At 46.5% G+C, this 27641-nt stretch overlaps 1 protein-coding gene across 6 annotated transcripts in view; it reads right to left on the bottom strand.

Moving 5' to 3' along the window:
* DGLUCY (D-glutamate cyclase) overlaps positions 1-26700 on the bottom strand; it is a 67196-nt gene extending 40496 nt beyond the window's left edge. The window contains exons 1-3 of one of the 6 annotated variants that reach the window (XM_029597793.1): positions 26552-26673; positions 23703-23806; positions 18665-18776 (exon numbers count right to left, since the gene is read on the bottom strand). In XM_029597793.1, coding sequence (XP_029453653.1) covers positions 18665-18767 — 103 coding nt within the window. In that variant the 5' untranslated portion in view covers positions 18768-18776; positions 23703-23806; positions 26552-26673. Of the gene's footprint in view, positions 1-18664; positions 18777-19424; positions 19564-22253; positions 22360-23702; positions 23807-26551 lie in introns of those variants that run through there. The other 5 variants (XM_029597792.1, XM_029597794.1, XM_029597789.1 and 2 more) reach the window with 5 other exon arrangements.
* Between the last annotated feature and the right edge of the window lie 941 nt (positions 26701-27641).

Here is a 27641-nt window from a genome sequence, read left to right as displayed (position 1 = left end):
GAGTGGCTGGATAGTTCCTTCTGAATCCTTACTCAAAGAGGTAAAGAAAATTCTCACTTGATCTGGAATCTGGTCAAGCGACTGATGTGCCATTTCACCTGGTGTTGGCAGTGGGATATCATCTTCTGAGACAAGAATTAAGGATCTCGCAGCTCAACAGGTGTCCTATTGGAGGTAAGCGGCACTATGGAACATACTGGATATGGAGTTTTCGGTGCCTACAGGAGGAAAGGACTCTGATAATTGGAGGGGGCAGAGGTAATGTGACCCCTTCTGCTGATGATCTAAGGTGGCCTGCATAAAGGTACGTAGGCAATATAGCCTGATGACTGATCCACAGATTGATGAGTCAATTGCTTTGATAGAGTTGAATGCCTAGAAGCCCCATTTTGCTTTGAGCATTTCAACGGGTCTTTCATCAGCTGCGTCAAAGATGGTGGGGAGTGAGGATGCTTTGATGATGCATGTAGTTCCACTGAAGTTGTTAGTTTAGGCGGGGCAACAATGCTCTGTGTTCTAGCACTGTGCATGGATAGGTCATGCAAATGATGCAGCAATGTACTGAGGTGCGAAGGAGCACGGCCCCATATGCTGTAGGTTGCAGTGCATCAAGTGTACAGTTGCATTGTGTGTCAAGTGCACCATTGCGTCAAGTGCATCAATACACAGTGCGTCAAGTGTTTCAAATCAATTGTGCTCTGAGTGCAGATGCTGGACATATTTACGATTTAGATTTCTTTGATGCAGGTTCTGACAGGTTCTACTTGACCCCATGGCTTCATCCTCGGCCAATGGGGGAGTTTTTGAGGAGCTCCTGCTCAACACTTTTCCTGGCGAGGCACTGTGGGAAGAAGATCTACTATGACTCCAAAGAGATTTACGCAATTCCTCAATCCTACATGCCCTGGAGTACTAAGAACACCAGAGACGTCTGTGTGCATGCGTCGTGGTCTGGGCCAAGGCATTGATAGTTGAGCTCATACCCGTCCGTGAGGACCATTACCTTGCCACAGATGCAGGTCTTGAATTCACTTATGGTAAGTTTCTTTTTGACAGAAATGTTGAGGAGGCTAACTTTTCATCTTTTTTGCTCTTCTCTTAGCACTGAAAAATGCTGTAGTGGGTGCTGCAGACGCAGCAAGGCAACTAGCAAAAATGAATTCTGAAGGAAAAGTACTGAAAGTAGACGAAATTTTAAGTTTTAGAGAAAAAATATTTTGAGACTGAATACATATCCATGTTTGTGTTCGAACAAAAAAATGAACTCCCGTGCCTGCTCAGTAGAGCTCAAAGCTCTATTAGCTAGGAGAGAAGTCCATTTGGTGCTTCCAGATGATATCACCCACCTGTAATAGCTAATTCAGCCTGCTTAGACGGAAAAACATTTCTCCTCTTATCTGAACCCTTAAAACAGTACCACCTCATGGCCTTATAGTCGACTGCACGTTCTTCAATATAGTAAGCTTTAAACTTATGGCTGATACAAACCCACCAACTACTTTGAAGGGATAAATTAGTGGATAAAACCACTTTGTTGGGCACCTTTACATGGCAGACCATGATTGAATTCTCAAAGTATTTCTCCCTAAGCAGAATGTGAGCAGTTTTGAGTTTGACCGCAAGACATTAACCTGATGTTAACAAGGAAACCAAAGTGAGCGTTTATGGCTTCTAGGCAGGAGGTCCTGGCTAGGGGGGCCTCCTTTTCTTTGATGTACCCTTCAAAATGTAAGATTGTGTATGTCCAGAATGGTTATCCCCTCCTCCACCCAGTACAATGCTTTCCCTTGCAATATTACCCCACTAAAACCATATACACATGTTCACGCCTGCTAATTTGTACGCAGGAGGTTTTTCGGAGAAAATATACATGCACTCTTTTTGCAAATGCAAAACTGTGTCCGTAATTCCGCCTTCAAGAACACTGCTGCTCACTGTGGGTAAACTGAGGCACATATGGGAGATATGCATGCAAATTTACCTGCACAGCAGCTTGGCAATTTTGTAACAGGCCATTTCTGCAGGTAAAGTACTGTTCTACCCATGGAAACTGCTTCAAAATTTCTTGCTTTTATGCTTTCTGATTTAAAACTCAAATAAAATTTGTTAAAAAAAATACAACAAATGGCTTGGCTTGAGGTTAAGGCACGCCGGCAGCGGCACGCTGCTCTGCACCACTTCTTATAGGCCCCCGATGGAAAGAGTTGTCAATCTTTGTTGTGCGCAGCACCTGCCTCCAGGAAGCCTCTGGGGTTCCGGACGTTGGAAAATTGGCTGGCGCGCTCCTTATGCCAATTTTTTCTTTCTTCCTCTACCAGTTTGATGGGGAAGAAAAGGAAAGGCAAGCCTTCAGTTTTTTCATCTATCCCCTCCAACCTCAATGTGTGGTCCTATGGATCTGCACGTTCAAAGGTCTAATTCAACACTGCAAGCAAATTTGGATACTGAAAAAGCCGAGACTTCCCTTCCCCCGGAAGCGCGAACTCCACTGCCGAGGCCTTTAATTTCGCCAGGTATGATAGTGGAGGGTTCTAGTACTAACATACTTGCCTCTGGTATGTTGAGTATGAGTAGCTCTCCTGAAGTAGTGCAGGGTGACCTGATTACTGAAATTTCCCCTGCTGCTGCACAGCAACCGAGATATGGGGAGTCAGTTGCACCTATATTAGAGGATGTTACTACAGTGGTTAGATCTGCACGCGATGTCCCGTTTCCTGTGCAAGTTTCTCACGCGACAGAACTGAGATGAGTTCCTCTACTGAGCCAGCCGAGACTGCCTTGAGGGGCATTTGGAAGGCGATTTCTAGGATAGGAGTCTACGCTGCCCAATACTGTGAACCAGCAATAGGAGTACTCAGGTGGAGCAGCTTCTAATTTAACTTATCCAGAGACTGTTAATGCATTTTCTGGGGCAGTTACCAATTTACATTCTTCAATGGCTGCAGGTATTAAAGATAATTTGTTTATCCACCATAAACGTGAAACAGAATAAATTGCGATCTAGGAACCTTTGGTTACTGAATTTTCCCCAAACTCGTCTTATTTCAGGTAATGAATTAAGAAAAATGTAAAAGAAAATTATTACTTACCTGCTAATTTTCGTTCCTGTAGTACCATGGATCAGTCCAGACAGTGGGTTATGTCCCCAATCCAGCAGATGGAGTCAGCACAAGCTTTGAGGGGGCGTCACCATAAGTACTACTACCCCCTCTGCAGGAGTTCAGTATCGAGTATATCAAAGCCAGAGTAGAAACCCCGAAGGATCAAGTTTGTGGAAACAGATAATGAAAACAATTGTAACCGCAACAAGTAACTGCAAACATCCTACCAACTTGTAGGGAGCTGTGAAAAACAGCGAAAAGAAACGACTGTGAAGACACAGAACACTGCAAGCAAGAAGTAGCGCAGAGCTGAGCAGGATCAAGAACCCAAACGCGGTGGGCGTCTGGACTGATCCATGGTACTACAGGAACGAAAATTAGCAGGTAAGTAATAATTTTCTTTTCCCTGTACGTACCTGGATCAGTCCAGACAGTGGGATGTACCCAAGCTTCCCTAAATCGGGTGGGGTCCTGCGAGGCCTGCTCGGAGAACCTGCTCGCCAAAGTGTCCAGAGACTGAAGAGGCGAGGTGCCGCCTGAGAACGTGTAGAATGCGCTACGATTCCGGGTGGGGGAGTCCGACCCGCCCCAATGTAAGAAGCAGCAATGCCGGCCTTCAGCCATCTGGCAATGGTAGTCTTCGAGGCCTGAGACCCCTTCTTAGGACCGGCCCAGAGTACGAAGAGATGGTCAGAGGTCCGGAACTCATTTGTAGCCTCCAGATAGAGGCGCAGAGTGCGCTTGACATTCAAGAGACTGAGAGACTTCGGCTCTGAGGAAGAGAAGGATGGCAACTCCACCGTCTGGTTCACATGGAATGCAGAAACCACCTTCGGAAGGAAGGAGGGAACGGTGCGAAGCGAAACTCCAGAGTCGGAGAAACGGAGATAGGGCTCTCTACACGACAGAGCCTGCAGCTCCGAGATGCGTCGAGCGGAACAGATGGCCACAAGAAATTCAGTCTTGAGAGTGAGATCCTTTATCGTTGCGCTGCGCAGCGGCTCAAACGGTGGTCCCGACAGGGAGCGAAGCACAAGGTTAAGACTCCAGGAGGGACAAGGGTCCCGTAACGGAGGACGCATATGCTTGCCACCCTTGAGAAAACGAGCAATGTCAGGATACTGTAGAAGAGAGCCCCCATCGCTCAACAGCGAACCAAGGGCGGCCACCTGAACCCGTAGTGAATTATAGGCGAGCCCTTTTTCCACCCCCGCCTGTAGAAACTGAAGGATCTGAGGTACAGAAGCCTTAGCGGGTCTCGTGGCCTGGCTGGTACACCACAGCTCGAACACCTTCCAGACTCGAACATAGGCCGCCGATGTCGATGTCTTTCGTGCCCGCAATAGCGTGGATACTACTGCCTCCGGGTAGCCCCGACGCTGGAGGTGGCGCCTCTCAAAAGCCAGGCCGCAAGACAGAAGAGTTCTGCCTGCTTGAAAAATACCGGGCCCTGATGTAGGAGCTGGGGGAGGTGCCCCAGCCTGATTGGCCCGTCGATCACCAGCTGTAGCAGGTCCGCAAACCTGGGTCGCCTGGGCCATTCTGGGGCGATGAAAACCACGGTCCCCTGATGGCTTTCTATTCTGCGGAGCATCCTGCCCACCAGGGGCCATGGTGGAAAAGCGTAGAGCAGAAGATGTGGCGGTCACGGGAGGACCAGGGCATCCACTCCCTCCGCGCTGCGCTCTCTCCGGCGACTGAAGAAGCGTGGAGCCTTGGCGTTGAGAGCGGACGCCATCAGATCCAAGTGGGGGGCCCCCCACCGATGGACGAGAAGTTGCATCGCTTTGTCGGAGAGAGACCACTCTCCGGGGTCCAGCAGTTGACAACTGAGGAAGTCCGCCTGGATGTTGTCCACACCGGCGATGTGCGAGGCCGCTAGCCGGACGAGATGACGCTCCGCCCATTGCATCAGCAGCGCCGCCTCGAGCGCGGGCTGCGCGTGCCTCCTTGTCGGTTGATGTAGGCCACGGTGGTAGCGTTGTCCGATAGGATTCTGACTTCCCGGTTCCGAAGAAGCGGGAGGAAATGTCGCAGAGCTAGCCGGACCGCTCTGGTTTCCAGACGGTTGATTGACCACGTCCCCTGCGTGGCGCTTCGATCGCAGACTGCACCCCAGCCTGCTAGACTGGCATCGGTGGTCACCACCACCCAATTTGGCAGATCGAGGGACACGCCACGGGCCAGGTTCGGCGGATCCAACCACCAGCCCAGACTGTCCCTGGCATTCTGCGGGAGTGGGAGAATCAACTTGTAGTCCTGCGATACTGGTTTCCAACGGGAGAGGAGCGCCCACTGTAAGGTCCTGAGGTGCGCGAAAGCCCAAGGTACAAGGTCGATGGTGGACCCCATCACTCCCAGGAGTTGCAGGTAGTCCCAGGAGGTGGGCTCTGGTAACGCAGAGAACCGTCGTGTGTGATCCCGCAAGGATTGAGCTTTGTTCTGGCGCAGAAAAACTTTGCCCAGTAGGGTGTCGAAGGTCGCCCCCCAAAAAAACCCAAGCGTTGCGAGGGCATGAGGGAGCTCTTGGAGAAGTTCACTACCCATCCCAGGGAATGTAGAAACCGTACTACTCGAGTCACCGCTGAGCGTCCATGATCGAATGACTTCGCCCGGAGGAGCCAATCGTCCAGATAAGGATGAACCAGGATGCCCTCCTTCCGGAGAGCTGCCGCCACGACTACCATGATCTTGGTGAAGGTGCGCGGCGCCGTCGCCAATCCGAACGGGAGAGCCGTGAACTGAAAATGCTGGTCCAGAATTTTGAAACGAAGGAAACGGTGGTGGTCCGGGCGGATGGGAATGTGCAGGTAGGCCTCTGTTAAGTCCAGGGAGGCGAGGAACTCCCCCCGATGCACCACCGCAATCACTGACCGGAGCGTTTCCATGCGGAACCGAACGACTCGAAGGGATTTGTTGACTTCCTTGAGGTCTAGGATAGGCCGGAAGGAACCGTCCTTCTTTGGTACGACGAAATAGATGGAATAGTGGCCCGAGCCCACCTCTCCGAAGGGCACGAGCGCAATAGCGCCTATCTCCCGGAGTCTGTCCAGAGTCAGCTGCACTGCTCCTCTCTTGAGGTCCAAGCCACAGGGGGAAAAGATGAACCTTCCCTGCGGGGGGCGGACAAATTCCAATGCGTAGCCGTGTTTTATGGTATCCAGGACCCACTGGTCCGAGGTGATCCGTGCCCACTCCGCGTAGAAATACGTTAGTCGGTCCCCAATCTTGGGGACAGGGGAGTGGGCGAGACTGGCATCATTGTGAAGACTTGGTATAGGGGTTCCCGGTTCCGGGAGTAGTGCGTGCGGGCAGACGCCCGCGAAAGGAGCGCGACCAGGGCTGAGACCTGGGGGCGGATGACCGGGAGCCCGCCTGTCTGTATCCCCTGTAGCGCCGTTGCGCTCTGGCTCTGGTCTGAGAAGAAGAAAATGCTCTGGATGGTCGAAACCTATCCTCCGGCAGCCGATGAACAGCGTTCTCCCCCAGGGACTTGATGATCTGGTCCAAATCCTCCCCGAAGAGGAACTTGCCCCTGAAGGGAAGAGAGCCCAGACTCGACTTAGAGGACGTATCAGCCGCCGAATTGCGTAGCCACAGTAGTCGTCGTGCTGCCACTACCGAAACCATGGATCTTGCGAGGACCAGAAAAAGGTCGTACGAGGCGTCCGCCCCATACGTCACTGCGGCTTCTAGCCGATCTGCCTGGGCAGCCTCATCGGACGGCAGGTTCTGAGACGTGAGGAGTTGTTGCACCCAAAGGAGACTAGCCCGCTGGGCAAGCGAACTGCACATCACCGCCCGCATACCCAGAGCGGAGACCTCGAAAACCCGCTTAAGGAAAACTTCCAACTTACGATCCTGTGTGTCCGCAACGCCGCACCTCCCGTCACTGGGATAGTCGTCCTCTTCGTGACCGCCGACACTGCGGAGTCCACCTTTGGGACCTTGATGAGGTCCAGAAAATCTTCGGGGAGCGGGTAGAGCTTTTCCATAGCCCGGCTGCTCTTCAGGGAGGCCTCCGGGGTGTCCCATTCCCTGGTGAGAAGTTGTAAAAACGAGTCATGAATGGGAAAAGCCCGAGCCCTCAGCCGGAGTGCCGCCAGGACAGGATCTCCCTTCCTTGAAGAAGTGACGACAGCGGGAGCTACTGGGGCAGGCGGGTCTGGTGGCGGGTCCAAATCTAATTCTTGGATGATCTGCGGGATGAGGTCGTCCAGCTCTTCCCTCTGGAAGAGGCGTAGGGTACGCGGATCATCCCCCTCCTGCGTGCCGTCCCCTTGTCCCCCGTCCGAGAGGTCAAGTCCATGTCCCGCTGGGTCTGGCACCGCCCCCACTGCCGCGGGCGTGGATCGGACCCGGGTAGGAAGGCGGGAGGCCCCCACTCCCGGAGGGTCGGGGGGGGCCGGCGTCGAGGGCGACATCCGAGGGATCTTAGGAGGGAGGGGTCCCACAGGTGCTTCCAGCCCCTGCAGATAAGCGGTATGCATGAGCAGGATAAACTCCGGAGAGAACCCCGGCCTGCTCTGGTGCGCTTCGGGGGCGGCGTGGTTCCTGCTCCCTGGCTCTGGGTGCTTGGTTCCTGCACCAAAATCGGGGGAACACCCCCGCTGGTAGAGTCCTCCAGGGATCCGTTCTCCCTCGTGGCCTCCAGGGATCCGTTCCCCCTCGTGGCCTGCGCCTCAGGGCGCTCAGAATGTAAAATGGCCGCCGTTCCCGCCAAAAATGGCGGAGTGGCCGGCCCGCGCCGCCCGGGCAAAAAAGAGAAATCAGTCAGGGACTGTGAGGTACCTTCCCCCCCGGGGAGGCATCGTGCACAGATGCCCTCCCGGGAAATCCGGGACCCCGGGTCTCCGCAGGCCGCACAGCGGGACGGCCGCGGCATCGGGATCGCTGTAGGAGAAAAGAAAAAGCCACGGGGGGGGCCACGCGCACAAAAGCGCCGCTGCGGGGGGGCCTGGTCGGCCCGCACTGCCCGCTGTCCGAAAATAGAGGAGGGTGCCGCGGGGGGGCCTTCCCGGCCACACGACCCGCCCCAGACATCTTTCCCTAAATGGCTCAGCAGCCCATGAGGAGCTGTAAAATGGCCGCGGGTGAGGGAGTAAAGAGCGAAGAGGCCGGCTCCACCGGCTTTCGCGGGCACCGGGGGCTGAGCTGTGAAGGAAAAAACTACAAAGGAAAAAAACAAACTTACCCCTGGCTGCAACGAGAAATAAACAGCAAGGCCGCAGAGAAGAGACAAGGAAGATAAGCCACTCCCCAGGAGTTGAAAGAACTCTGCCTTTTTTTTTTTTTTTTTTTTTTAAACTTAATACAAACTTGATACAAACTTGATCCACAGAAAAAGACAACAACAAGCCATAATCAAGCTAGAAAGTGAAGAAAAAGGAAAAGGAGGGGAAGCCTGATTCCCCTACTCGCATCTGCTGGAGTCAGAAGATACTGAACTCCTGCAGAGGGGGTAGTAGTACTTATGGTGACGCCCCCTCAAAGCTTGTGCTGACTCCATCTGCTGGATTGGGGACATAACCCACTGTCTGGACTGATCCAGGTACGTACAGGGAACCAAGGTTTTACAATTTTCCCCTGGTAGGAACCGTTTATTATCCAATTGCTTTTATTTACCTATTAAGAGGAAGGTCTTAAGCCCAGAAGAGGGGGCTACAGATTAGTTAGCGCCTTTCTCTAGTACTGATCTTTCATTATTCCTTCACTCCTCAACAAAGGTAGTCCTTTTTGCTTTATCATCAGGTATTATTGCACTGGACTAGGATAGGGATACTTTTTTTGTCAGTATTTCAAATATAGGGGCAGTTTTGTGGACAAAAGATCCAGGTATTTCCAGACTTCTATAGAGAAAGGCAGTTAAGAAGGAAACAGTTTCTCCAATTGAAACCTCAGGTTTTGGCAATTGGAGCTTAATTCTACATAAAGTTTCCCTGTAAGGTTGTGATAAGCTTTCAGGGTCATAGGTTCAAGTTCATGGACCCCGCACATCTTGAAGCACTCTTAGTAGACAATTTTAATTATATGTTGGTGATACTGTGGCCAAGGTTGGATCCTAAGGCTATTTTTCTTTGAATTATTCCCTTACATAAGAACATAAGGCTTGCCATACTGGGTCAGACCAAGGGTTCATCAAGCCCAGCATCCTGTGTACAACAAGTGGCCAATCCAGGTCACAAGTACCTGGCAGGATCCCAAGGGGTAGAAACATTCCAAGTTGCTTATCCCAAGAATAAGCAGCGGATTTCCGCAACTCTCCCTTAATAATGGTTAATAGACTTTTCCTCTAGGAACTTTTCCAAACCTTTTTTAAACACAGCTATACTAATAGCTTTCACCACATTCTCTAGCAACTAATTCCAGAGCTTAATTATGTGTTGAGTAAAAAAATATTTCTCTTATTAGTTTTAAATACCCAGTAACTTCATTATGTGCTCTCTGCTCTTTGTAATTTTCAAAAGAGTAAACAACTGATTAACATTTACTTGTTCCATTCCACTCATTTTATAGACCTCTATCATATCTGCCCTCCGCCATCTCTTCTCTAAGCTGAAGAGTCCTAACCTCTTTAGCCTTTCCTCATAGGGGAATTGTTCCATCTCCTTTATCATTTTGGTCATCGGTTGATGGGGTAATTCGGAATCTTTCTGCACTTTACTTAAAAGGCACCTTATCCTCTGACATTTATTGCAACCTCTCTACTGGGATGCTCTATTTTCCCTGTTCTCTTAGTATCCTTTAAAGGTATATCATTCCGAACCATATGCTTCTGAGTACCTGTCTGCCTTTCCCCATCATTAATTTTAAAAGCTGAGCCACCTCCTTTGAAAGGTTAGTGCCAGCAGCCTGGTTCCACTCTGGTTAAGGTGGAGCCCATCCTTTCGGAAAAAGCAAGGTGATGCTCTCCTTCCAGGTGACCTTTCTCCTCCAAGGCAGCACAGAGGCTAACAGATTGGAGATGGGACTTCTCTACTATGTCCCTGAAAGGTCTCCTCTATATACTTCTGTGTCTCCCTTAGCTCCTCCAGGTCTGCCACTCTAGCCTCCGGAGATCAAACTCGTTCTCTGAGGGCTAGAGCTCTTTGCACTTAGCTCACACATACAACCTCTCGCCAGCTGGGAGACAATCATACACGTGGCACTCAGTGCAAAGCCTCCCCCTCTCGCTGCTGGACTACTTCCTGCATCATCATTTTTTTGATTTGTTATCGATTTAAAATTTCTAAGGGAGCAGGGATGTAAAGATAAGCTATTTATCTATGGATTTATTTTGTGTGTTTCTGGAAATGATCCTCAAAACACGTAATCCTCCTATATCTTCCTAGCTACCAAACGTATTAACTTGTTTTAAATTAGATTCCTTAGGTATAAAATATGCAACAAATTACTCCCACCAAACACAATTACCATGTAAAATCAAAACATATAAAACCATATAAAAACAGATAAGGTCTAGTAAACACATAAGGTATAGCAAGGTAAACGGACAGAGTATAGTAAGGATGTTTGCTTTATTTTTCCTAAAAAGCCGGCTCCTTATTATGGGGACTTGGTCAAACATTTTTTTGTTTATTTGTATTTTGAGAATTGTAATTGCTTGATACAGTTTATTTTCTCTCTTTATATCATTTGTATGATGATGTAAAAAATTTAATAAAGAATTAAAAAAATAAAACAAAACCCAAAAACAAACTTACAGCTGATGTCTCTCAACACTACTGAGTATGAGGTTTCCATTCTATGTTAAAGCGGCGGTATTATTCTAGCTTGTTTGTTGCATGGTGTTCGTGTTCGATGTCCTTATTCCTAATTCTCCTTTCCTGTCTCAGTATACATTTACAGCTTTTTAAAAATAAAAATATTGTCCATCTGTTATCATAGTTTCAGCTCTTCTTTAAAAATAATCTACTATACTGAATCCGTGCAGTGGGTTTTTGTACTCTGTTTGGGCTGACAGAAGTATATGGAGTCAGCACGTTTTAGTCTGAGCTGATAAGTAACAGGAGCTTCCAAAACCTGAAAACAATATTGCCAAAAGAACAATCTACAACATATTTTAGCGCTAATGCTTTACCCATATTTCTTAAATAAACCATACTTCCAAGAGGCATTAAAATAAATCAATTCTGGCAGACTGTCAAGTAAATATATTCACATACATTGAACATCCTATTGTTTCTGGTTGGCTAAGAATAGTGTTTTGATGAGTCGGAGATGATGTTTTCATTCACTTCCTTAACAAATCATCATAGTAATGATGGCAGATAAAGACCAAATGATCCATCCAGTGCTCATTCCATGCAGGTTATCCCCATGCCTTCTGTTAAGGGCTATAGCCGCAGCTCTGTGCATATAAGGCCCATATCTTTTGTTCAAGTTAATAGCTGCCGTGCCTTGCAGGTTACCTTCTGTTAAGGATAGTAACAGCCTTCCCATGCAGGTTATCCCCATGCCTTCTCTAAAGGGTAGTCACTGCCGGCACCGTGCAGGTTACTCCCATGCTCCCCTTTATTCATTTCCAACATCTAGGGATCCACAATGTTTATCCCATGCCCTTTTCAAATCGTTTACCGTTTTCATCCTCACCGCCTCTTCTGAAGGATATTCTAGGCATCCACCGCCCTCTCCGTGAAGAGACATTTCCCGATATTGGTTCTGAGTCGCCCCCCCTCTGGAGTTTCTTTTCCCAATGGAAAAGGTTGGAAGTGCATCGTTAATCCCTTCAGGTCTCTGCCATATCTCCTCTGCACCTCCTTCTCTTCCAAGGTCTAGCTGCATCTTAAAGCAGCTATAGCTTGGAAGGACCTCCTTCCACTTCTCAGTTTCTGCTTGGCGCCTTCCCCCATCCGGGAGAGTCTAAAGCAGCAAGCAAGGGCTGGAGCAGCTGGAAGGAGCTGAGAAGGTGTGGGACAATGCTCTCGGCCGTACATTGGAAGACAATTAGTTATTCAAATGAAGCTCCAATTTCAGCCTTACCAGTCCATATTTTAAAACATGAACCAGAAGAAGTGTTCCCGTTTCTTTTCTCTTCCACCTCCTACCAGCTGCACGATTAAGTCTTTCCTTTTTAATTTGAATTTAAAAAGCACACAGAAGACTGCTTTAACTAACAGGTTGGCTCTGGAGAAATGACTGAATTGTACTTTCATTAGATTCCCAAGATCTCATAACCCTTTTCAATTTGTGGTTTTTGGGAGTCTCCTGAGCACTGGGAGGGAGGGGGGGGGGGGGGGAGTCGTCATCATCATTAGCTTCCCTGGGTCTTGGGAGCACTAACAGCACAATCTCCAGGCTGATCCCGGTAACTGATTTACGTGCTAACTTGCTTTCTCCCAGAGGAACAAGGCTCCTGACTCAGCCAACAGCCCTCAGAGTGAAAACTTCAACCTAAAGTTCAGGACAAGCGCAGGCTGAGCCCCCAGGGGACAAAGGAAAGTTAACCTTTGGACCAGACAGACACACAGCCCTGCAGAGTTAACTTTGGTTTAACTCTTGACTAGATAGACAGTTCAGCCAGGTTTTTGTTGGGGGGTTTTTTTTTAATTTTTAGTAATCAGAGCAGCAGAAAAGCAATTAAGTTATGATCTCACTGATCCCACACATGGTCATACCATGGTTTTGCATATTAGCACTGGTCTACTATATTGCTGTCTGTGTAATTTTATTGTTATGTTAGGTTGTTTCTAGCTTGGAACGATTTGTAGCTACCATAAGCGAATATAAGAAATCCGAAATAAGTAACTCTCCGAAACAGATGAGACGTCTTGCATCCCCCGCACAATACATGCCTGTCTCCTGGGGAGGATCAACCCCCGTGACCCCCCATGACCCCTAACAAGACGTTCCAAGAGACCTGCTGTCAGATCCATGGCAAACGGTGGTGTAATTTGGGATTGTTGTGGTTCTGTTTTGATCCAACCCACCAGGAAACCAAAAGAATCAACCAAATTCAGACAGGAGTCCCTTCTCTGGGAGCTGCCAGGAACAGGTAGTGGTTGTAGGGCTCCGTCTGCCTGGGGAGAGGGACAAATAAAATTATACTGTCTCCCGGTCACGTAGCTGGAGACCGATGGGATTTTTCTGAAAAGGAATAACGTTTCCCCGCCCACCTGTTCTGTGGGGATTTTCTGTCTATCACAACTTGGCTACTGGCTGTGCGAGATCTGGGGAGGGAATACAAACAGAGGGGACACAAGTCCTAAGTACCTGTGGTGCTGACATCAGGAGAGTTCAGTTTTCCGGCTGTTGTATTAAAAACGTAAGTCATGACACCCCCAATGACACCTTACAGGAGGGGGTTCAACTTCCGGAGTGAGACTCCAAAGGCACCCAGCCTTCCCTTTGATTTGCCCAAGGGAAAAGGATGCTAAAATGTAATGAAACTCAGAAAGAGAGAGACATCTCTGAGCTATTCCAGACTCCATCTTTCCAATCTCATTTCATTCATATGCTGTGACATAAGAAGTTCTCCCCAGAAGATAAACCATCCAAGACTCCAAAGGGTTTCAGTAGCTCATAGACAATAGTCTTTTTGGTTTCTTGGATTCATTTTCTATTGTATTTTATTATATATAATTTCTATGCTGATTTTAATTTTAAAAAAATGTTTTTGTTGTTTACTTCATTATTGTGTTTCTGATCCTTTGATGTACATTGCCTAGGACCCCAAGCTGGCCAATTAATAAATAGATAAATGCAATACTACCTCCTCCTCTTAGGGCTTTACTGGTCTACCAGGACACAAGCAAAATGACGCAAGCTTCTCCTAACACCAGCAAATCCGTACTTGAGGGTGGACCTGTTTAATTCTTTCCCAGGTAAGGAAGGCTCATTGCTCTCTCAGGTACAAAAGGACATGTTTGAGTTGTAGGTAAAAAGCCCAGGAATGACTGGAACCCAAGGCCATTCACTCAAGACTTAACCTCTGAATTCAATAATTTTTCTAGACTAGATTAAGGGTTCCCCTGCCATATTTCAAAACAAAATAGCTAAACAAAGAACTGCATATTTAAATGTAGTCCCCTGACTCAATTAATGTTCAGAAGAGGAACCAAATGCAATGAAAATGGTAAAATGAATTTGAGGTCAATATTTGAAGGGATCTAGCCAAACCACACACCATTAATAGAGACTCTGCTGAAGGAAAGGATAGTGAACCACCTACAATCCAGTGCGTTGCTGGACCTGATGCTGCATGAATTTACCAGGGGAAGGTCCTGTCAGACAAATCTGATTTTTTTTTTATTATTATTGGGTGATTAGAGAATTGGATTGAGGAAGAGCGCTCCCATGTGAATTACTTGGATTTCAGCAAAGCTTTTGATAGAGTTGCGCACAGAAGGCTCATGAACAAAATGAGAGGTTTGTGAGTAGGCGCGGGAGCCAAGGTAGTGGCGTGAATTACAAACTGATTGGCTGACGGAGACAGTATTTAATGGTAAGTGGAAACTACTCTGAAGAGAGAACAGCGTTAAGCAGAGTGCCACAGACATCGATGTTGGGACCAGTTCTATTCAATATCTTTGTGAGCGCCATTGTGGAAGGGATAGAAGGAGAGATATGATACAGACCTTCAGAGACCTGGAAGGTTTTAATGATGGACAAATTTCAAACTATTCCGCTGGAAAGGAAACAGGAGAACTGGGGTTCACAAAATGAAACTCCAAGGGGGAAGACTCAGAACCAAGATAAGGAAATATTGCTTCCTGGACAGGGTGGTGGATGACTGGAATGCCCTTCCGGAAGAGGTGGAGAGGAAGAAAACAGTAAATTAATTCAAAAGGGCATGGGAAAAACATTGTGGATCCCTAAAGGCTTGAGGATGGTAAAGAAGAGAAAGGTGAATGGGGGTAACTTGCACAGAGCGGCAGTTACTACCCTTAACAGAAGGCATGGGGATTACTACACTTAACCAATTAGCCTTGATGCTTTTGACGCAACTACAACATTGCTGTCCTCTTTGTTGGTGGTGGGGAAGAGGGGGTATTGGATTCTGACAACAGCCAACGCTGGGCCCAGACTTTTACGGTCTGGGGTACTGATTCGCCCAACATTACAGATAAAGCACAGGATTGCTTCCACAGCAAAGTCCAAAAGCAAAGCATGTTCAGGCAGCATTGTGTGAATTAGCAGGAAGGCTACCACGTAAAAATGTTGCTAGCAGTAATTTTGTTATGGGTTAGACAGTTGCTTTGTTTTGACTGTAAATATTACTACCCTTACCAGAAACATGGATGTAATCTGCACAGAACAGCAGTTACTACCCTTAACAGAAACATGGGGGTAACCAGGATGGAGCTGCAGTTACTACTTTAAGAAACTTGCTGGGCAGACTGGATGGACCATGCAATCTTTTTCTGCCGAGAACACTATGTTACTTGCATTTTTTAATCTATGCATAATGTTTTACATGAAAATTTTTCTCCCAGCCTCCCTCAAAAACACGGTGCGAATCCCATGGGTACCTCTGACCGCAGACCTTGCAGGCAGTTTTCAAAGGGAAATTACTTGCTCGAACTGCTTGTAAATTGCCCTCTTGAAATCTAGATCGCTCATCCTCTTGTTACCTGTCAGAGAAAGCAGGTGCACTTCTCGAGCCTAACCTAACCACCTGGCTACTACCTCTCGAGAACAGGAGAAATGCTCCTAACCAACCAAAAATGGATATCTGGCTATATCATCATTGAAACTTCAACTAATCATATTATATCCTCTAACGCAGAGCTTTCCAAAGTGTGTGTCGCGACACTTTGGTGTGTCGCGCAAGCCCGGTGCACGTGACACACCGGCAAGTCGGAGCCAATGCGGCCGCCGGTGGAGCTCATCCCACTGGCGGCTGAGCAGCGAAGAATCGCAGCCGGAAGATCGGTAAGGCCGTGGTGAGTTCACGTCACCACGGCCCGAAGAAAAAGGGCACGTCTAAACGTGCAGGTGCTCCGCCTCCTTTCTGCCCACGCGGCCCCGGAAGAAAAATGTTGCCGGAGCCGCTCGGGCAGGAAGGAGATGAAGCAGCCGCGTGCAGAAGAGGAGCCGCGTTGTTGCAGCGGGCGAGAAGAGGCCCGGTAGCAGGGCCCCCACCGTGGATCGGATCGGCCCGAGAAGATCAGGGCCGCTGCAGAGCCGATCCTGCAGCGACCCGTGAAGAGGAGGCCCAGAGGTAAGAGAGAGGCTGAGAGCCCGTAGAGTGCGTGTATTAGCTGAGTTGAGAGATTGGGTGCCTGTGTGAGTTGAGAGACTGGGTGTGGGAGTGAGGATCTCAATGTTCGCAGAGACAGCATGTTAGAGCCTGTGTGTGTGAGAGAGAGACAGCATGTGACAGTGAGAGCCTGTGCATGAGCAAGACAGCATGTGGGAGTGAGAGAGAGCCTGGGTGTGTGAGAGTCAGACAGCATGTGCAAGAGAGAGACTGTGTATGAATGATTGTATGAGAGAGAGAGCATGTGAGAGTGAGAGCCTGTGTGTGTGTGAGAGAGAGAGAAAGCATGTGAGAATGAGAACCTGACTGTATGTTTGAGGGAAGAAGATAGATGGAGAGAAGAAATAGAAAAAAAGACAATATGAAATGAATTGGCAAAAAAATAAGAAAGGGGAGGTGGAACAAAAAAGCCTGGGACCAACCAATTAGAAAACTAAGATCAGACAGCAAAGGTAAAAAAAAAAAAAAAAGAAATAAATTACTTTTTACTGATTGGCACAGGTAATCTTTGTTAATGTCAAGAGTAGCACTTTCTCTATGCGGATCTCACAATGTACAAGATCAACATGGAGGAACTGGAAACCCACAGGCCTGCACAGAGGAGGCAGCAGAATGGGCTTCAGTGCCAATAGCAGCAATCAGCGCCTCCCCAATAGCCATGCGGCAGCAGAGGAATGAGAGAGGCTCCGAGGTTGCTGGCAAAAGAAAGAGAGGGGGTCTGCCTTTAGTGTGTGCATGTGTATGAATGGGTGCATGCCTGGGGGATGGTGAGGGAGTGGTGTGAAAATGACTGGGAGCCTGCATGGGGGTCAGTTTTAGTGTGTGAGAATGATTGGGAACTTGCCTGGGTGTGTTTGTGTGTATGTGAGGGAGCCAGAGAGAGTGTGTATGAGAAAATCCAGGGGAGTAAGAGTTTGTGTGTGGGGTGTGTGTGGAGGGGGAGAGAGTGTCAGTGTCTGTGAGAGCGAGAGGTTATGGTAGGTATAAGAGCATGAATGTGTATGTATGTGACAGTGTATGTGTGAGAGAGAATGGACATGTGAGTCTGTGTGAGAGAGGATAACCTCTGGGAAATTGTAAAAAAGTATATGATTTTAATTAATAGAAATTCTATTTATCAGTAGTTTTAAAATATTCTTTTATTAGTATGGTTTTACTATTATAACTGATGCTTTATGTTTCTTGATTTTGTTTGTTTTATGAGGAATGGTGGCTCTGTTTTTCCATTGTTAATACACAGAGTCTGGCTTCTTGGAGTTTCCATTTCAGTTTTTGTCTAATTTGTGCTCCTTTATTTTGTATTCTGTATTTGGTGAGGGCCTGTCTCTGCTCTGTGTGTGTGACCATGATGAGAGATTCTGCTAGCATAGGGATCTATAGCAATCGGGTTTGTTTTGTTTCCTCAGTAGGTGGTGTATTGGTATTCTAGGACCCAGTGTAATATTTACCCTTGCTTTTTCACAGGTAGGGTTATTGTTGTTTGAGTCCTTGGTGTTATTACTGTTATGTTACAATGGGATCGCAGTATAGATTTTGAGTGTCTTTTTTGCGAGGTTTTATTTTAGTTCACAATGTGCCTGGCAGTGGAAGGTGTTTGTGCTGCTGTTACTGTGAGGTGACACCAGCATTTGAAAATATCTTTTAGTATGATGAGCTGTAAGGGAAACATCCAAGCTCCATTGTTTGGGGGAATTTCAGTGGATGCACAGGATTTATATTGACATTCTGTCCCTTCCTATAAATTCCAGACTTCACTCTCATAGCCATATAGAATTAGTTGAATGAGGCTATCAAATAATTATATAGTGTGAAACTGGCCAGCTTTTTAAAATTATGCAGAAGACCCTTTGGACTTTTTTTTCTTGGAATATTATATATTTTTAATATAAACGAAAGGTTTTCACAAGATATGTTGTGTCGTGAAACATTTTATTATGTATATATTTAAGGAAACATACATAAATTGTCGAAATACATTTCGTTCATTTAACCTTTAACCTCCGGTTTGCTTGTAGACTAATTACTGTGTCCCGAAATTATGTTTGTCTAAAAAGTGTGTCACCAACATGAAAAGTTTGGAAAGCTCTGCTCTAACGTAACCTTGCAACTTTAACCCAATAACATTGCATATTCTAACTGAAATGTTCAACTCTATCCTGTACCTTCATCTTGTAACCCTACCCCAAAGTTACACCTTATCTACCCCAAATTTTGTATTTACTAACTCACTGAGACCAAACCTTTGTAAACCGTTGTGATGGCGAAACGGAATGACGGTATATAAAACTCGACAAATAAATAAATAAATAAAATAACCACACTGGCGGAGACATGCACTGCAGGCGGCAAGATGGTGCCTTACCCTCTGCCATTCCAGAAGTGTTCCTTGCGTTAAGCTTGTTGCATCGAATTAAGCCTCGGATTGCCCCAGGGAAAAGGGATCTCAGCCTCTGCACGGTCATCATGTCTTCATTCTTACATAAAAGGAGAACAGACAGAACAAGCAGCCATGAAGAATCGCAGCGAAGGAGAGGAGGGTGGTACGGTCAAAGTCATTTCAGGTGGAAGGCAGAAAGCATGCCTGCACTTCACAAATTACTTTGTTTGTCTCATCTAAGGGAAGGGCAGTCCAGGAGACCCCAATAACTAGGAACTGTGTTTAAACCCCTTCTTGTTCGCTTGGGTTTTGTTTTGTAAAGGGTGCTGCAAACACCTTCTGGCAACCGATAAGACACTTGTTGTTTAACCCCTCTTGCCCATTCCGTTCTCAGCTTGCTACACCACCAGTTTTTCCTGGCATGCCTACGGGGACACTCCTGCCGGGAGGGGGGCATCAAGACCAGCCATGCTAGCTCCTGAAAAAGGGGGGGGGGGGAAGACAGGGAGCGACGTCTAACCTTCACACAATGGAAGGAGCACATGGAGACCCATGAAGGTAAGCCCTCCAGGTGGAGGCACACGGGACTGTGAGGGAAGCGCGTGCCATCACTGCTCACGCCTCGCCAGACTCCGGCTACACGGCCAGCTTTAATTTCCAATGCCGTCTGTCGCCAGCAACAAAAATGTTACCTGCAACATTGAATTGCAGAAGATACCCACCCCGAATCCTTTGCAATCCCTACCTCGGGCTCCGAGAGCAGGTTTAAAGCCGGATCAGCCATCACTAGCCGTGCACAGCACTTTGAAAAGACTGCACTTTCCGCATGCCTTGGAAACGTTAACCCGTCTCCGCCAAACTTTAACCGTTAAGTTAAAAAGTTGCCTTGTTCATTAAGTTAATGTGACTGGGAATGGATTTTGTCTCCAGACAACTATAAATCCTTTTCCTGAATTCTTTTCAATAAGTCATTTATTTGTGTGTTCTCATAGTCTGCAATTTCCAAAAGTCTTGTTCAAGGCGGAAAGGCTCGGGGTGGGCTCCAAGCCTGGCAGCAGCACCTCCATTTCCTCCCGTCTCCATGCACATAACTTTGGAAAATGTAAATCGATGCAGCATAAAGTCAAAGCACCGGTGGGCCTCTCCCTACCACAAAATATAAAATGTAGAATGTACGTAAAAAAAACAAAAAAAAACAAATTATAATAATAATAATAATAATAAAAAGGAAATATATCATCCTCAAACACAAACGGCAGTGACAGGAAGAGGAAAAACTTCCATAAGAATGTTGCACTACATTTCAACAACGTAAACTAACATGGGGGCCATTCTGCAATAAACCACATAAAAGTCAGCACGCACAAGCTATACCAATTTTCAAATCAGACTTATGTGCAGAAGTGTGCTTTGAAAATCATTCTGCCAAATTTACGTGCACACAGGCCACAGTAACATGGCCAGTAAGGGGGAGGGGGGGGAGAAAAGAGTACCCCCAAGCTTTCCATTATGGGTAGTAGAAGCTGCCGCTCTGTGCAGGCTGCCCCCAAGCAGAAATGTAAAGTTACCCCTTCGGTCATTTCCATTCTCTAGCCAGCAGGGACCCTCTGTGTCCGTCTCAGGCCCTTTGGGATTCCGTTACCGTTCTCGTCTTCATCACCTCTTCCGGGAAGGCATTCCAGGCATCCATGACCCTCTCCGGGAAGAAACATTCCCCCGACATTGTTCCTTGAATCTTCCATCCCCCTTGGGAGTTTCATATCATGAACCTCCTTTTCCACTGGAAGAGATTTGATTTTTGTGCATTATTAATTCCTTTCGGGTGTCTGAACGTGTGTATCACATCTCCCCTCTCTTTTTTGTCTCTTCCAGGGTATTCACATTAAGGCCTTCAGTCTCATCTCATATGGCTTTCTGTACAGACCCCACACCAGCCTGGTCACCTTACTCTGGGGACTGCGTCCATCCTGTGTCTATCCTTTTGAGATACGGTCTCCAGAACTGAACACAGTGCTTCAGGTGAGGCTCCACAAAGGATCTGTACAGGGACATCACCACCTTCTTTCTCGATGCATCACAGTAAAAATATAATTAGCTCCTAATATATATCTGTCTTACCTTCCACTTCAGCCCAAAGTCTACTTGATTAGCCCTGGAGTTCTAAAACATACATGTAATTTGGAAATAACCTCATGTTTTTGTAACTAAAACTTAATTATAGGATCTTCACTTTAGGTCATTTATACATACTTCCTCCGCTTTTACTCTTGAAGGTCTCTGGAAGTGGGAAAAAATTTCAAATGGATGTTAATGAATATCATCTGCGGGATTCTGGCCCCTGTTATGAGAAACTGTCACAAGGAACGCAAGCCAAAACGGCAGTGGCCAACTCTGCTTAGCTCAGGCTCTTCATTTCCGGTGACTTAAGTTCACACCTGCCTACTTTTTCCTCCTTTGTCCCTTCCGTTAGAAGCCATGTAGCATGTGATCTCCTATAACCAAGGGTGAAAGACGTAAGCTCCATCCAAGGCTGCCTTCTATCTGGCCAACAAATCGCTGCATGACTTAATAAAAAACTTTGTGGTTAATTGCTACTATTACTCATTTTGCTTTTTGACACTTCATGCATCCTAGTTTTCCCCTAAAACTTCAAACCTCTGCAGCTACCTCAGGAATGAAACAGCAATCAAGAATAAATAGCCTTATCAACAGGGCCCATTAAGAAACCTTTGCATACAGCTGAAGCTCTGTGGTTGTCTGCTAGCTGAAGAAACATTTACCTTTCAAAGAATATTATTGTATAACAGCTGGATCACAAGTGGCTTGATTCCACTTTGAGTTTAAGAAAACTGATGTTGTGGCTCAGCAACAATAATACTTTCCTTTCTTTGGAGACCAGGTTTAAAATATCTCAAACTGCAGCACATGAAAATCCTTTCCATGTTTTAGCTCTCTTGGTAATTTGCTGATGCCTTGTTTATAACAAATTAAAAGTGCAGTTTAGAGCCTGGATAGGCTTATTCATTTATTGATCGATGCTCAGTTGCTGCTCGTTCAATACAGAATGCCTTCAGCAGCAAATAAAATTTTTAAAAATTCATAAACGACAGGTCCACGTACATCAAACAATACAAGGCAGCTCACAGGATATTGAACAGAACAGCGCCTTTGTTTTTCGAAGACTTAACAAAACTAAAATAATCTAAAACAAAGCTAAAAACGAATCGGGCACGGCTACTCGCATAACCAATCTAAAGTACATCATGGGAGAACAACTATGCTTTTAGACAGCTTCCTAAAGTGCAAATAATTGTTCTTCAAATGAGCCTCTGATGGCAACCCTAGTGGTCAAGCCAGGAAAGGATCTGTCAATCTCATTTTTTTTCACTGAGGAAATAAGTAAGAGGCCCAAATTTGCTGATCTAAGAGCCGGAGAGGGCACAGATATGTAATTTACTTATTTGTTTTTTTTAAGTGTACATGGCCATCACCCCTTAGGATCTTAAATGTGACCATTACAATCTTAAATGTAAACACGCCAGGACACCAGGAAGCAGCAGAACACTGCTCTAACCTGCTCGTCACACTTGCAGCAGTGCTGTTCTGGATCAACGGCAGCTACCATATCGATCTACTGACAGAGCACTCCAGCAGCCGAGCCGGGACAGAATAAAGGCGTGCATTACTGTTCAAAGGACTGCAGTCTCCAAAAAAAAACCACAAAAAAACGGCAGATTAGACAAACTGTTCACAAGTTATAGAGTCTCCTTTATTACAGCTAGAATCCAAGGATGCCCTAATTCAGCACTTCTAATTTCAGTGCAAATTCCCTATTTAACTGAAATTTTACATTAGAAATAGGGGCGTTTTAGAATTAATGATTAGTTTGTTTAACTTCATCCAGGTAGTCACAGCCTGGAGATGACTATTTAACGCCTTTACTGAAGAACCTGAATTCAGAGCGAAGCGGCATCTCTGCTGTGCCTCTCAGCCTGGAAAAGCGAAGGCTGAGAGGGGACGTGAAGTTTATAAAATCATGAGAGGGGGTGCAGAACAGGATAGTTTATCCTTTCAAACAATATTAAAACAAATGGGGACATGCCATGAAACTAGCAACCAGAAGTTTTAAGACAAAATAAGTAGAAAGTACTTTTTCACTCAGCGCACAATCAGGCTGTGGAATCTGTTGCCAGAGGACGTGGTCAATGCGACTAGCAAGGCGAGGTTTAAAAGCATATGGTGTGGGGGGGGGGGGGGGAGGGTTCCCGGAGGAAAAAAAAAATCCTTAAAACATTAGCAGCCAGGGAGACTGGGGAAAGCCATCGCTATTCCTGGGAGTGCCAATAAATGGATCTACTTTTTGGACTGGCCACTGTTGGAGACAGGACGCTGGGCTCAATGGATCTTGGCCTGACCCAGCATGGTATTTCTTATAATACTATAGTACCCATGATTTTTATAGTGCTAATGGGCATATGCAGCGCTGTACAATGGTGGCAAGTATTTATTTTAACATTTTTATAGACTGACATTCATTGGGAACATCATATCGGTTTACATGGAACATTAATGCAGCGTAACATGGCTTTACAAGAAACTGAGTTTAAACATATAATAATCTGTAACAGTAAAATAAGATAATGCTTATGTTTTAAGGTAACAACTTAACAGTAATATTAGATAACAGTAAATTAGGTTATAGAGTAACGAAGTAACAGAAATGTTAGATAATAATATAAGGTAACATTGCCTATGTTTTAAGGTAATGAGGTTACAAAAGCTTGATAGTGTACAGAATTTTAAAGATGTTATAGTTAAATTTCACCAGTGACATCGTATAACAAAGTGAGATGGCTGAATGGTTTGTCGGTGAGATTAACACTGAATTGCATTGGCTGAGTTTTATAATATACGTTATACAATGTCACTGGCCAAATTGAACATAACAAAGTGTAACGGTTGAATGAAGTATTCAAGAACAATAAATCCCTGCCCCAAAGAGTTTAAAATCTAAAGTGGGTACCTGAGGCAATAGGAGATAAAGTGCCTCGCCCAAGGTCACAAGGAGTGCCAGTGGGAGCAGCAGGAACTGACCCTTGGTGCTCCTCCCATTGCTCTAACCACCTGCTGAAAGATCAAAGAGAATCAAAAGGGCAGCGTCCCCCTTCATCCAGCACATTTCTTCCCCAAGATACAGCGCTGTAGTTTTAGTGCTGTGACTCCGAGGGAAGCCTGAAGAGAAAGGGTCTAGAACAGGGCTGGTCTAACGCTGGTCCTCGAGGGCTGAATACCAATCCGATTTTCAGGACAACACTAATGACCAGTTAAACGAGCACATACGCTGCTATGACTGTAAGCGTATCTCTCTCAGGCACCTTCACCAGGGATACTCTGAAAACAAGACTGGTCTGCAGCCCTCAAGGACCGGGCTTAGATCCTCCTCCTCCCCACCCCCCCTCCGTCTAGTACATCTTGTCTGTTTTAAAGAGCTCTATAATTCTCTGGACCGTGAGCATCCAAAGCAGGCGTCTTTAAAACTAGACGAAGCACAGACCCCCTCCTCAATCAAGGAAGAATTTATTACCCTCAAAAGCCAGGCTGAGAGCTGCTTACTAGAAGGAGGTAACCATGGGCCTGTGCAACAGGTGCCAGCCTTTGTCTCCAGCAAACATCTTTTCAAAAAACCACAGCATCAATTTAATGGAAAATGAGACCAAGTAACATTAGGCCGGCTCATCGTTCTCAAACGGGCAATAGACTCCATCGAGAGACTGGGGAATACAGTCCACTTTATCTGCAAAAACATTCCTGCTTACGTGGGGTGGGTTATTACGGGCACTCGGAAGAAGAGTATTGTGATAAATGGGTTTACAAACCAGAACATTTCATGGGAAGTATTTCAGGCAACCATAATGTTTAGCTTGATCCAAGTGAATTCTTGAATTTTTTTTCATATCATCAAGGTAAGAATATTTCCTCATTGATAGACCTTGTTTTCCGCCAAAGTTTACCAAATATGTACAACCCTGTCTGCAAGACTGGACTTCAACACTAAACCAGAGGGCAGAGTTTAACATTCGCCCACTTCTCAAGGGGGCAGTTAAATCCAACTATCAACTAAAGATTCTGACAAATCACATTTATATTCGTAAACTCGGTCTGAACGGCTTCATCGCATTTTTCTAAATCAATTCACTGTCTCACAAACTTTGAAAGCTTTCCTAATATCTGTATTTTGGGGAAAAGGGATGTTGTGAAGAAAAAATGCAACAACATAGTGATCGGTCCTTTAGGCAATAATCAATATTCTCTGCAAAATAAACATCAGGCTTAAACCATGACCATAAGAATGTCCTAACACTGATACTGCAACTAATAAAAAAAATCTCTGGGCGATTCCCCGTGTACTATTATCAACCTCACAGATTATCAGACTGGGACACTGCAACTTCAGATCTGCTAATTCATCAAATTCAAAGGTGTGTGTATGCGTGCATGTGGCGGAGTGGCCCAAACCTCCAGGTGTATAAAGCACCACAAATCTCTGGTCTTTGGACTACATGAGCAGTTATGCCCAGCCAGTGCCACAAAATATAATGGCTACACCTCTCCACTTACCTACTCTAGACTGGCCAAGGTCAAGAAAGAATTACATCACCTTCCAGCCAAGTTTCTGTTGCACAATAAATATCAGTAAAGCCTTCAGCAGCCTGGTCAGAAATGAAATGTGTCATATTATTCATCGAGCTCCCTCAAATCAAAGTTTTCTTTAAGAAACTCATAAAGTACATCTTATATACTCCTCGTATCCTCTTGGGAATGTAAAAGAATCTGATTTCCCATTCCTTCCTCTATCTCTCTGGCTATACTAAACCCTCATCGGTATTAAATTAATAAAATGTATGTCTTGGGAAAAAAAATTACAAAATGCCTGCAAGTCAGTTTGCTTGGGCAGTTTTGAAATATCACAGCCATGCTGAAACTTCTGGAAGGGGAAAAAAAATGTCGCAGCAAATTGTCTCCGTGGGCCGGCCCGGTGGCAGCGCTGCTGTGCACCGCCGTGGGGATGACCCAGGGTTCAATCCCCGGGTTTGGTTTTCCGCTCCCAGTCCCCTGGCGGGAAGGGCGTCCCTCACTGTCCTACTAGCGGCGGGGCCGGTTTGTGACCCTTGACTGCAGGTTTCTGGAAGGAGTCCCGGTGCACGGCTGTCACGGCGATGGGTTGGGTTATAATGTAGGAGAAAGAATTCCCCCGGGAAGCGCTAATGAAGGCTCGAGGAGCCGCATTCCAGACCCGGTCCTGAAGTGGAAGAAGCAGGAGGAAACAGTGGGGTCCCCAAAATAAACCGTGCGACCAGAGAAGCTTGCTCACAAGAAATGCTAGTTTAAGAGTAGGGGCCGGGGAAGGAAGCCAAGCCCGGGCGTGAGAAGGGAGCCAGAGCCGCTTGCACAAGGTGCACGTGCTGACTCCCAGTCCCCATGTTCCCCTCTCTCCTGACCCCAGCAGTTTCCCCCGCCCTGGGAAAGATGCGCGAGGGCCTACAGGGGTGAGAGGTCCATGCACTGGGGATGGTGGGGGCTGACCTTATATTTGCTGGGGGAGGTGGAATAGCCGAGTTGGCAACCCTACCTGGACTGCGCTAAGAACATGCAAAGCTGAGAGGCTGCCCCCCATTCACCATGTGGTACTTTAAATATAAATAAAGAATACATTTTAAGCAGCCCTAGCCAATGCTTTTTTTTTTTTTCTGCAGACCGTTTCCTGGACCTCCCACCACTTGCAGCTGCTACACTGAGGATCTCCTCTCCCGTGCCCTTGCACGGGGGAGGGCAGGCTCTCCCCCAGCCCCCGCACCAGCCGCCTTCACTCACTGTGAGTGTGGCTTCGGAGGCGCGAGGACAACCAACACTTCGCACTGCTCTCGTGCCAGAAAGGAGCAAGGCGCGAGCCTCACCGAACCCCGGCCCGGCCCCTGGGCCCGCTCCGACGCGCCGCTTTCCTCGTCACAGGCGAGAGCTCCGCCTCCCGGCCTCGTCGGACGTAGCTCCTCCCCGCCCCCCTTTCCAACGAGGAGCTGGGGCTTCGCTTCCCTGAGGAAGGGTCCCCGGCCTTGGGAACCGTGCGCGCTGTTGTGATTTGTAAGTTGCAAAGCGCCTGCCTGTTTTTTTTTTTTAACTACTTGCAGTATATCAGATTTAATAAAAAATACGCGGAAGCCGCAGTTACTTGCAGCACGGTGAGCTGCTTTCATTTTGGAGAGCTCCTAAGAGTCAGATGTCTTAAGCTCCGGTGCAATCTTAGGAGGTCATTTACTAAATTATATTAGGTTTACAGCACAGATTAATGCCTCAATGCAGAGAATGCGCAGTATTTCAGATGGCGCGTGTTACCTATCCAGCACAACATAAATAAGAGCAGATCAGCTTATCATTAGGTAACTGAATGCAAATCAACTAACACAGCTTGCCTCTAAATTTGCAAGCCACTTTATTTCATTGAAACTTAGCTACACCTTAAGAGGCATAACTAACTTTCTCCTTGAGCATCAGAGCATGAGGACAGTAACTTTCAAATTGCTGGCTCGCACCCGTAGACGTAGCCATTTTATAACATACACGCATATGATATAAAACTGACTCTATGCACATACATTTGCGCACAATTTTATATGGATGCGCGCCAGTGTTGCCAGGTTTTCATGAAAGAACAAGCACTTTTCCCAAAAAAAACAAGCCCAAAACAAGCCCAAAACACGTGAAGTTGAAACTTTTTTTTATTTCTTATAACATTGAACACTTGAAATACTTTTGTAATGCACACATAATGGCTGACTTTATTGTAATAAATTGTAGCTCTCACAGTTAACTAAAACAAGTGTGACAATTGATATCAGCCAGTTCTTCATTGTCTGTAAGGTCAGCATTGTCACGATACATATTTTCATTGAATCGCTTCAGCATA

Source organism: Rhinatrema bivittatum, chromosome 4, assembly GCF_901001135.1.
Source record: "Rhinatrema bivittatum chromosome 4, aRhiBiv1.1, whole genome shotgun sequence".
Taxonomy (NCBI): Eukaryota; Metazoa; Chordata; class Amphibia; order Gymnophiona; family Rhinatrematidae; genus Rhinatrema; species Rhinatrema bivittatum.
This window is presented reverse-complemented; position numbering and strand designations above follow the sequence as displayed.